Raw genomic sequence first — 11,982 nt, forward strand, 5'->3', positions numbered from 1 at the left:
AGAAAAAATTTAAACATTAAACAATACAACAAAAGCCAAACAAAATATCAGTTATTACAATAGCTATCTATGAATCGGAGGCAGATAGTGGGGAGAGCTTCAAAGACCTTTCCTTTTTTCAGGTATCCTCTGATTCATAAATCATGGCTCTTCTGTCTCAAAAATAGTAAAAATTTCTCTTAACATTCTGGCATTCATTTTGAGGGGTAAGTTTTCTCCATTTTTCATGTCTCTGTAGTTGTTTGGGTGGATGGCCAGGACAAGCGACAGTAGAGGCCACTGCCAGGATACCACTTTCTGTGTGACATTCTCATCCCATGCCTTCTGAAGTCCTACAGCACTTCCTGCTGCCCTGGTCTCTTCCATGGCACTACCACATGCTACTTGGGCCTTCACTCTCCTTTTTTTGCTCCCAAGGCCCATATCTGAGTCTCATGCATGCAGTTTTGAATGCCCGAAGTCTCCAGAGGAAGGCCCTGCCCACAGCATGGGCTCTGTATAGCCCTGACCAGTTTGGCTCAGTGGATAGAGAGAGCATCAGCTTGCAGACTAAGGGGTCCCAGGTTCGATTCCGGTTAAGGATATATAACTGGGTTGCAGGCTCAACCTCAAATAGGGGGAGTGTAGAAGATAGCCAATAAATGATTGTCTCTCATCATTGATATTTCTTTTATATATATATATATATATATATATATATATATATATATATTATTGATTCTTTACAGAGAGAAAGAGAGCTAGAAACATCGATGAGAGAGTAACATCAACCAGCTGCCTCTTGCACACCCCCTACTGGGGATGTGCCTGCAACCAAAGTACATGCCCTTGACCGGAATCGAACCTGGGACCTTTCAGTCTGCAGACCGAAGCTCTACCGTTGAGCCAAACTGGTTTCGGCTCATCATTGATATTTCTATCTCTCCCTACCTCTCTGAAATCAATAAAAATTATTAATATAGGGAGCAACCAAGATGACAGCATAGGTAAACACCTAAATTGCTGCCTCACACAACAATTTCGAAACTACAACTAAAAGACAAAAACGGACATCATCCAGAACCATAAGAAGGCTGGCTGAATGGAAATTCTAAACTAAAAGGAAAGAGAAAATCACAGAAGGAAAGAGGAGCTGCAGGAGGCAGAGGTACTGAGACACGTGCGTGGAAAGGACTGGCAACTGAGTGCACGGTTGACTTTCTCAAGTGGGAGGGAGACAAAAACTCCCGACTACACTGAACTCCAGTTCTGGGCGAGACTCTAAGGACCCAGACTCATACTGGGTGAAATAGGACTGTTAGGAAAGAGAAAAGGACACTGAGACTCAGAGGAACTACAGAAGGCAGAGGTACCAAGGCACATGCGCAGAGAGGACGGGCAACTGAGTACATGGCCGGCTTTCTCAAGTGGGAGGGAGACAAAATATCTGGACTTCTCTGAACTCCAGTTCCGGGTGAGATTCTGGGGACCCAGACTCATACAGGGAAAAACTGGACTGTTTGGCAGAGGGCTGAACTCGAAAGTGGCTTTCTCTCAAAGGTGCTTGCAGCAATTACCATGGGACACTGAGACACAGGGGCCTATTAGGGCAGGGTTGATGAAGAACCAATGCTGTCTGCTCCACCCTGAGACTCTGCCCCCCATCCAAGCTGAGCACAGAGGCTTTTGCAAGTCTTGCCTCATAAGGGTGTCTCCAGAACAGAAGTTCTCCCAGTGTACACAAAGCTGATCCTCACAGCTAATTGGCCTGGAGGTCAGTTTCTCCCAGTTGATACCAACAACAATCAAGGCTTAACTACAACAAGACTGTGCACATAGCCCACAAAGGGATGCACCAAGAGTGTCCACCTCAGGTAACTGGTGAGGCTGAGCCACTGGGCTCTATAGGACACCTAGCACACAAAGCCACTCTATCAACTCAGGGAAGCAACCAAAATGTGGAGACAAAGAAACTGATCACAAACAAACAAAATGGAGGAAAGCAAATGACTGGATATAGAGCTCAAAACCATGGTTATAAGGTTTTTCAAGAATTTTCTAGAAAAGGCTGATAAATTTAGCAAGACCCTCAAGGATATGAAAAAGAACCAACTAGAAATTAAACATACACTGACTAAAATAAAAAAAATATTATACAAAGACCCAACAGCAAACTAGAGGAATGCAAGAATCAAGTCAAAGATTTGAAATACAAAGAAGCAAAAACCACTCAACTGGAAAAGCAAAAAGAAAAAGAATCCAAAAATTTGAAGATAGTGTAAGAAGCCTCTGGGACAACTTCAAGCATACCAACATCAAAATAATGGGGGTGCCAGAAAAAGAGAGAGCGCAAGATACTGAAAACCTATTTGAAGAAATAATGACTGAAAACTTCCCCCACCTGGTGAAAGAAATAGACTTATAAGTCCTGGAAGCGCACAGAACTCCAAACAAGAAGAATCCAAAGAGGACCACACCAAGACACATCATAATTAAAATGCCAAGGGCAAAAGACAAAGAGAGAATCTTGAAAGCAGCAAGAGAAAAACAGTTACCTACAAGGGAGCACCCATACGACTGTCAGCTGATTTCTCAACAGAAACTATGCAGGCCAGAAGGGAGTGGCAAGAAATATTCAAAGTGATGAACAGCAAGAACCTACAATCAAGATTACTCTACCCAGCAAAGTTATCATTGAGAATTGAAAGGCAGATAAAGAGCTTCTCAGATATGAAAAAGCTAAAGGAGTTCATCACCACCAAACCAGTATTATATGAAATGCTAAAAGGTATTCTTTAAGAAGAGGAAGAAGAAGAAAAAGGTAAAGATAAAAATTATGAACAACAGCCGAAGCCGGTTTGGCTCAGTGGTAGAGCGTCAGCCTGCGGACTGAAGGGTCCCAGGTTCGATTCCGGTCAAGGGCATGTACCTGAGTTGCGGGCACATCCCCGATGGGGGGTGTGCAGGAGGCAGCTGGTCGATGTTTCTCTCTCACCGACGTTTCTAGCTCTCTATCCCTCTCTCTTCCTCTCTGTAAAAAATCAATAAAATATATTTTAAAAAAAAATTATGAACAACAAATACATATCTACAACAAGTGAATCTAAAAATCAAGTGAATCTAAAAATCAAGTGAATTAAAAATCTGATGAACAGAATAAACTGATGAATATAATAGAATCAGGGGCATAGAAAGTGAGTGGACTGACAATTCTCGGGGGGGGGGGGGAGGGGGGCGGGGTGCCGAAATACACCTATGGATGAGGACAATGGGGGTGGTAAGGGCAGAGGGTGGGGTGGGAACTAGGTGGAGAGGAGCTATGGGGGGAAAAAGAGGAACAATTGTAATAGTCTGAACAATAAAGATTTATTAAATTAAAAAATTATGAATATATAATTAAAGACTCTTTGTAGTAGTCGGCAGAAATACAATTCAAACTGCTACATGTAATCAAAACTTTCCAAGGGATGATGGGGCTTTCGGCCTAGCTGTATCTGAATGTTCAAAGATAGAATCAACAGACTTAGTGTCTTTCCATCCTTTGAATGTTCTTTCCTTTGCACTGAGTTCATTTCTAATACCCAATGGGTCACCAGCAATTTCAGCTCCCCAACAAAAACAGAACTTCTTGGACCTCAGATAGCCAACAACAACAAAAACAGGAAATAATTCTCAGGGGACTGGCGTGGATCCCATGGCCATCGCTGAGTCTAACACTGAGGCCGGGGATGGAATCGTCTAACCACTCAGCCTTCCACTGAGAGCCCAACAGGAAGAGGATTTGGTAAACAAATATGGAGAAGAAATGAAAGAGCAACAAATGTCCACCACTCTCTTCTTAGTTTCTTTCCAGAAGGAAACCTCCCTGCAGGACTGATGGGAATGATGAGGCCACCATACAGCTGCTGGGTATATCCTAGTTTACAAGGTACTGCTTACGTGGTCTCATTTAATCCTTACAGCCAGTCTGCTAGCCAAGTGCCACTACACAGATAAGGCAACTAAGGTTTAGGTGAGTTAAGGGGCTCGACTACATCAGAAGGCAGGTAAGCAGCCGACAGAGGGGCTGAGGAGAGGTGCCTGCAGGAGAAAGAGGAAGAAAACACTGACCCCAGGCAACTTCCTCTGTGTGTCAAGCTCCCCCACAGTCTCCACCACTTCCTCCCCTTCACCTCACGGACAGCAGTTCACCCCACCCCCCACCCCCACCTCTGCCTCCTCTTTGCTCCTGTCTCCCCACTTCTCTCCCTTATCATTGATCTTGCCTGCCTAGTTTCTGCCACACCTCTTTGCTGACCTTTGCTCCCTGCTCCAGGCTTGTTTTCCTCCCCTCTGGCCTGCGGGCTCACTTTCACTCACACTCACCGCCGTCCAGCCACGGCACCATGTGCACGGGAAAGTGTGCCCGCTTCGTGGGGCTCTCCCTCATCACCCTCTCCCTTGTCTGCATCGTGGCCAACGTCCTCCTGCTGGTGCCGAATGGGAAGACCACTTGGACCAACATCGATAACCTCAGCGTGGAAGTCTGGTTAATGTCCGGCATCTTCGGAGGGGGCCTGCTGGTGAGAAGGCTATCGAGGCAGGGGGCTGGGTGTCCCTCTAAGCCGGGTTCTGAACAGGAGGGGGAGGGAGAAGGAGGGAGGGAAACAGGCAGGTGCCTGGGAGGGATGGCAGTGGCACGGTGAGACCTGGAGCCCTCCGAATCAGGTCCCAAACACTGAGCACTGGGTAGAGTGCTGGAGGAGCCCCCGGGTCCTGAGCTGGATGGAAGGCTGAGGGGAACCAGAAGGAAAGGAGCCTCACGGCTCTAAGCAGCTTCCCTTCTGGGAAGAGGGAGTACGTCCTACCTGCCCCTCCTCATCCCACCGCGGGGCAGATGCTGGAGGCCACGAAGGTGGAGGCCGAGGGAGCAGCTGGTTGTGTGGGAGTTTATCAGGGCAAGATAATAATGGGTGGGGGTGGGGTGGGGTAGGGATGGGGTGCTTTGATAAAGTCTGGAGCCAGGAAGCAGTGTCATGGGTTAGTCATTCTATTTCTCATCTTGGTCTCATCCTCCCCAGTCTCCTTGTCTCTTCACTATCACCCCCATTTCTTTTTTTTAAACGGGAATTTTTTTTTAAAGTATATTTTATTGATTTTTTTAATTTTTTTTTTTTTCAGAGAGGAAGGGAGAGGGATAGAGAGTTAGAAACATCAATCAGCTGCCTCCTGCACACCCCCTACTGGGGATGTACCCGCAACCAAGGTACATGCCCTTGACCGAAATCGAACCTGGTACCCTTGAGTCCCTAGGCCTACGCTCTATCCACTGAGCCAAACCAGTGAGGGTCTCACCCCACATTTCTGAATGCCCCCTCTGTGCTCAGAGCTAAGGATAAACTCAAATCTAGGTCAGGGTGATGAAGAAGGTGCCCCCACATCTTCCCAGAGACTAGAATCTGTCAGGAAAAGTGGGAAACTGGGAGACACAGATTCCCTGGACTTCCTACCTCCCACCCTGCAACTCCCTCCCCATTTAGAGGAACTTTGGAAGATCAAGCTAGTTTAATATCTTCGTGGGATGAAGACAAAAGACCTACCCAGCACAGTTCCATACTTCTCAGGATAGCTGACTGATAAAATCCTCTGGGAGACGTCTCCCCTTTATCTCTTTCCTAGGTCCTCCTCTTCTCCTTTATCCACCCATCTCCTCTTACCCCCTGGGGTCTTTGCTCCTACTCCCCATCCCACATGGATTCATGGCTCTTGGACTCTATCCCTCTGACCTCAGCGCTCCCTTAGATGTCACCTCAGATTGCCAACGCATCATGCTCTTCTCCAGCTTAATCCATCCCAACTTCCTCACAATCTAACCAGCCTGTGTCAGGGGAGATCCCTGAGGATGCTCTCTCAGCGTGTTCATTCCCAGCTGTCTTCCTCCCACCTCCATGCCCGGAGCCACTCTTGAGAAGGCTTTTTCAAGTCTATTCACCTGGTCAGTGCTACGCCATGAGGACACAGGCGAGTTCCCTGCTCTCCCTGAAGCTGGCATTCCCACTGGGGAGACACACGGTATCACAGAAGCAAGAATGTAAGCCTCATTACATCAGGTACATTACACTACCCTGGCTGCCGTGTGCCAGGTGCCTAGACCAGTGCCGTGCACTTAGGGGGCACTTGAAAAAAAAGTAAATAGCCAACACCGGTTTGGCTCAGTGGATAGAGCATCGGCCTGCGGACTGAAGGGTCCCAGGTTCGATTCCGGTCAAGGGCATGTACCTTGGTTGCGGGCACATCCCCAGTAGGGGGTGTGCAAGAGGCAGCTGGTCAATGATTCTCTCCCATCAACGTCCATCAACGTTTCTAACTCTCTATCCCTCTCTCTTCCTCTCTGTGAAAAATCAATAAAATATATTTTAAAAAATAAAAATAATAAATAAATAAAATGGGAAGACATAATTAAAAAAAAAAAGTAAATAAGAGCAAGATGATTTCAGATGGGAGTAGGTATTATCAAGAAAACAAAGCAGGGTGCTGTCAATAGAGAATTCGTAGAGTAAGATCAAGGGGCAATTATAGTGTTTTCAAGGAAGGCCTCAAGGAGGTGATGTCTGAACGAAGACACACACCCTCCCCACAAGAAAGAATCAGCCTGGCAGACAGAGTGACTGACAGTACAAAGCCCCAGGCAGGAACAGGCTCCCATACCTGAGGACCGGATAGGTGGCCAGAGCAGCTGAGGTTAAATGAGATGAGATCTTGGGTAGGCAGAGACCAGAGCAAACATATATACTCCTGGAACCCACAGGAGAAATCTGAATTTTACTCCAAGTACAACAGAAAATGACGGAAGGACATGTTACTTTTTATTTTTGAACTTTTAAAAAATATATATATTTTATTGATTTTTTACAGAGAGGAAAGGAGAGGGATAGAGAGTTAGAAACATCAATGAGAGAGAAACACCAATCAGCTGCCTCCTGCACACCTCCTACTGAGGATGTGCCCGAAACCAAGGTACATGCCCTTGACCGGAATAGAAACCTGGGACCCTTCAGTCTGCTTTATCCACTGAGTCAAACCGGCTAGGGTTATTTTTGAACTTTAAATATATATATTAGTGATTTTTTTATAGAGAGGAAGAGAGAGGGATAGAGAGCTAGAAACATCAATGAGAGAGAATCATTGATTAGCTGCCTCCTGCACACCCCCTACTGGGGATGTGCCTGCAACCAAGGTACATGCCCTTGACCAGAATCAAACGTGGGACCTTTCAGTCTGCAAGCCGAAGCTCTATGCACTGAGCCAAACCGATTTCAGCAAAACTGTACTAGTATTCAGTGCAACTAGATATTACCAAAGAGTTTTCTGAAGCTCTTATACTAAGTCCATTTCCATTAGCAAAGTATTAGCGTTCTAGTTGCTCCATACCCTATTGGGCTTAAGAAGATGCCTCTAGCCTGGCTGATATAGCTCAGTTGATTGGGTGTCGTCCAGTGCACCAGGAGGCTGACGGTTCAATTTCCCCATCAAGGGCATGTGCTTGGGTTTTGGGCTCAATCTCCGCTAGGGAGCATGCAGGAGGCAGCCAATCGATGTCGCACTTTCAAATCAATGTTTCTCCCCTTTTCCCTTCTGCACACTCCACTTTCTAAAAAAAATAATAATAATAAATCAGTAAACTATACTTTTAAAATTTATAAATAAACTATTCTTTTAAAGAAAATCCCCCTTGCAGCTATGTGGAGAATGGAGAGTGGGAGTCAATAGTGGAAGCAGGAAGTCCAGATGGAGGGATGAAGGTCACTGCAGTTGCTCAGGAGAGATGATAGTGGCTTGAACTAGGCCAGTGGCCATGGAGATGGAGAAAAGTAAGCAGATTAGAGCAATACACTCAGCATTTCCTCCTGTGTTTACAATTACTCATCTCTTCTCATTAAGATGTGTAGAGAATGAGACAGAGAAACTCAGATAATAAAAATAAACACTTTGCTGAGACCGGTTTGGCTCAATGGATAGAGCGTCGGCTTGGGGATTGAAGGGACCCGGGTTCGATTCCGGTCAGGGGCATGTGCCTTGGTTGCGGGCATATCCCCAGTGGGGGGTGTGCAGGAGGCAGCTGATCGATGACTCTCTCTCATTGATGTTTCTAGTTCTCTATCTCTCTCCCTTCCTCTCTGTACAAAATCAATAAAATATATTTAAAAAAATAATAAATAAATAAATAAATAAATAAATAAACACTTTGACTGAAAAAGTAAGAATATCAAATAAATAGGTCATTCAAAACTGGTAAACCCAGCCGAAACCGGTTTGGCTCAGTGGATAGAGCATTGGCCTGCGGACTGAAAGGTCCCAGGTTCGATTCCGGTCAAGGGCATGTACCTTGGTTGCGGGCACCTCCTCAGTAGGAGGTGTGCAGGAGGCAACTGATCGATGTCTCTCTCTCATCGATGTTTGTAACTCTCTATCTCTCTCCCTTCCTCTCTGTAAAATATTAATAAAATATATTTATAAAAAAAAAACAAACAAAACTGGTAAACCCAAAGGCAATTCTAGATGTCTGGATCCAGGAGCTTCCCAGTAAGTGACCTAACCAGAGAGGCGAAGCCAGAGGGCCAAAACTGGCCCTAGCGTCCTGGCCAGTGTGTCTCAGTGGTTAGAGCTTCGGCCCATGCACCAAAGAGTCAAGGTCTCTATTCCCAGTGAAGGGCACGTACTTGGGTTGCAGTTCGATCCCTGGCTCTGGTCAGGGTGTATGTGGGAAGCAACCAATTGATGCATCTCTCTCACATTGATGTCTCTCTCCCTCTCCTTCTTTCCCTTCCACTCTCTAAATATCAGGTGAAGATTTAAAAAAAAAAAAAAAAAAAAAGTGGCCCTTGACCTACCATAAACATAGAGGGGAGAGTGTCTGGGGAAGTTGATTCAACTCTGCAGGTGTTTCTGTGAGGTTGCAGTAGGTCTCATAACAGGACTATAACTCTCAGCCCCTCCCCTGGGGAAGAAGAAAATGCTGCTTTGTGTGTGATGTAGGCCAGACAAGGTTCACAGGGAGGCAGAGATCAAGACAGCTGTGGGATTCCAGAGAAGAGAGACAGGCAAAGAACCTGGCATGGTGCACAAAGATAAGGCTGGAGCCAAATCAAGGATCCTGGAATACCTTTTCTGCGTTGAGTTTTGATGAGCCTCTCTTTGAGGATGTGATCATACAAGACTAATAAAACTTTAAAAATTAATTAAAAAAAAAAAAACACTTTAGCTTAATGATAGCATGTAGGATGGGGTAGGGTGTGGCTTGGAGCAAGAGATAGGGAATCTTACCCTGACTGGTTTGGCTCAGTGGATAGAGCGTCAACCTGCAGACTGAAGGATCCCAGGTCAAGGGCATGTACCTTGGTTTCGGTCACATCCCCAATAGGGAGTGTGCAAGAGGCAGCTGATCCATGTTTTTAACTCTATCCCTCTCCCTGCCTCTCTGTAAAAAAATCAATAAAATATATTTTTAAAAATCAATGAAAAGTATTTTTTTAAAAAGAGATAAGGAATCTAGTAGGCAGGCTGAAAGTATCATCTTCATGGGAGATGATTAGGGATTTTCGTTGAAGAAAAAGAAAGAACTGACAGAATCAAAAGCTGTTGAAGGGCTGAGACTGGTTTGGCTCAATGGATAGAGTGTCAGCTTGGGGACTGAAGGGTCCCGGGTTCGATTCCGGTCAAGGGCACGTACGTTGGCTGCGGGCACATTCCCAGTAGGGGCTGTGCAAGAGGCAGCTGATCGATGACTCTCTCTCATCGATGTTCCTAACTCTCTATCCCTCTCTCTTCCTCTCTGTAAAAAAAAATCAATAAAATATATATATATTTTTTAAAATCATGAGATCAGCCTGTGAGGTAGGTATTGAAGACCCATTTTACAGAGGACAAAACAGGGGCCTGTGAGATGAATCAATTCGTGGAGTGTGCAGTGCATTGGGGTTAGCAGTAAACCCAGGCCTCCTGGCTCCCATTCAAGTGGGCACCGAACATGTGTCAAGATGTATTGGGAATATATTATCAGGCGTTACCCTCAATCTGGACACATAAATTATGATAAATGAAGGTGGAACCTGAGAGTGCCCCAGGAGAAGTACAGATAAGGCCTTCCTGCAGTCCAAACGGCTGACTGAGGACGTCGCAGGCAGGTTCCAGGAGGAGGAAAGCACTGATGCCACTAAGGCCTTGAGGACCTGGAGGGGACCGGCTATCACACGCCCTTTGTTCCATAGGTACTGTGTCCGGGAATCGCAGCCGTCCGGGCAGGGGGCAAGGGCTGTTGCGGTGCAGGCTGCTGTGGGAATCGCTGCAGGGTAAGATCCAGATTCAGAGGGGACCCAGGACGGGTCTCTGAACAGGTCTAGGAAGAGCCAACCTAAAGCCACGCCCCCTCTTCCTAGCTGCACCACCGGCTCTGCAGTCCCAGGATCCACCTCTTCCCCGCCCTACACAAACCCCATTACCCCCATGCGCACCCCACTCCACCCCCCACCCCCCACCCCCGGCCAAATCTTAGACCTCAATGAGCCTTGACCGGAGGGGACTACAACCCCCATGAACCTCTGCAGCTGATGGCTCTTAGGGTTAACCTAACTCCTAGCCTTGGGGCTTGAAGGAAAATGTATGGGGGGAGCGGGGAGGAGTTAGGCAGGGCAATCTCACCTCTCCTTCCACTCGCTCCACGTCCAGATGCTGCGCTCGGTCTTCTGCTCGGCGTTAGGATTGCTTGGAGCCATCTATTGCCTCTCAGCATCCGGAACCGGGCTCCGAAAGGGACCCATATGTTTGAAGGACAACGCTTGGGGATACCATTTCAAAGACACCGAGTAAGGCTTGGCCGGTTGTTGCGCCCTCACTACCCCATCCTGCGCCTCTCTGCTGTGGAGAGCGCTTCCTCCTCGGTGGGGTCTAATCAGGCCTTTGCAAAGCCCCCTGGGCACGTGCTCAGGGCCGGGAGCCAGGGAACCGGGGAGCCGGGAGCGGGCTCTCCGCGGGGACCTCAGTCTCTCACGTGTCCTTGTCGGACCCACAGAGGCTCCTACCTGCTCAACAGCACCGAGTGGGACGCGATGTGCCAGCAGCCGCCGCACGCGATCCTCTGGCACGTGACGCTCTTCTCGCTGATGGTGGCCGCCTCGTGCCTGGAGGTCGTGCTGTGTGGGGTGCAGGTGGTGAACGCGGCCATCGGGGTCCTCTGCGGCGACTGCAGGAAGAAGGTGGGTCCGCGTGCCCCGAGCAAGTTTAGAGGGACCCTCCTTGCTCCCAGGCTGGGCTGCGTTCTTACGTCCTCTTCCCCGCAGGGCACCCCGCAATGAGGCTCCACTGACCACGCTGCTCGCCGCCGCCGGACGCCCACCCGACCCACCCACCCCGCCTGGAAATAAACCGCTTTGAGCTCTCTTGCGCCTCTCAGATTGTGCCCTGTGTGAGGAGTTGTCCGACCAAAGCTTGTGGCTCTCCTGTCTGGGGCCCATGCACTCAGCTTATTTTCTTTTTCTTTTCTTTTCTTTTCTTTTTTTTTTTTTTTATTGATTATGGTATCATATAATTGTCCTCATCCCCTCATTCCCATCCCAAACCCCTCCCCACATATGCCCCCACCCCCCTGTTGTCCATGGCCACTGGCTAGGCCCATATGCACGCACACAAGTCCTTTGGTTGATCTCTCGCCCTTATCCCCAACCTCCCCTACTTTCCCTCTGAGGTTTGAGAGTCTGATCGCTGTTTCTCTTTCTCTGGGTCTGTTTTTGTTCATCAGTCTATGTTGTTCATCATTTCCTCTAGATGTGTGAGATCATGTGATCCAAGAAATACCCTTGTAAGAACCTAAACTGCGATAAGCCATAATGGTTATGCTGAGAGGCAAATGAATCAGTCTGTAGACCCCGCTTATTTTCTTAGCAAATAGTGATATTTTTAAGCACGAGTTTACATTGTTTATTTATTTATCATTGTTAATTGATTTTAGAGAGAGGAAGGGGAAGAGAA

General features: G+C 47.3%; 1 protein-coding gene across 1 annotated transcript; it reads left to right on the forward strand.

Annotated features, from left to right (window-relative positions):
• Positions 1 to 4,292: 4,292 nt before the first annotated feature.
• TM4SF5 (transmembrane 4 L six family member 5) lies at positions 4,293 to 11,394 on the forward strand. The gene is made up of 5 exons (XM_036452458.2): positions 4,293 to 4,541; positions 10,227 to 10,307; positions 10,684 to 10,820; positions 11,027 to 11,210; positions 11,295 to 11,394. The coding sequence occupies exons 1-5, from the start codon at positions 4,365 to 4,367 to the stop codon at positions 11,307 to 11,309; spliced, it is 594 nt and encodes a 197-aa protein (XP_036308351.1). The 5' UTR covers positions 4,293 to 4,364; the 3' UTR covers positions 11,310 to 11,394.
• Positions 11,395 to 11,982: the final 588 nt, after the last annotated feature.

Source organism: Pipistrellus kuhlii, unplaced genomic scaffold (assembly GCF_014108245.1).
Source record: "Pipistrellus kuhlii isolate mPipKuh1 unplaced genomic scaffold, mPipKuh1.p scaffold_m20_p_23, whole genome shotgun sequence".
NCBI lineage: Eukaryota > Metazoa > Chordata > Mammalia > Chiroptera > Vespertilionidae > Pipistrellus > Pipistrellus kuhlii.

Coding starts and splice junctions, on each gene's coding strand:
- TM4SF5 (XM_036452458.2), top strand. CDS start 4,365: ATGTGCACGGGAAAGTGTGCCCGCTTCGTGGGGCTCTCCCTCATCACC. Junction 4,542..10,226: donor TCTTCGGAGGGGGCCTGCTG/GTGAGAAGGCTA, acceptor TTTGTTCCATAG/GTACTGTGTCCGGGAATCGC. Junction 10,308..10,683: donor GCTGTGGGAATCGCTGCAGG/GTAAGATCCAGA, acceptor CTCCACGTCCAG/ATGCTGCGCTCGGTCTTCTG.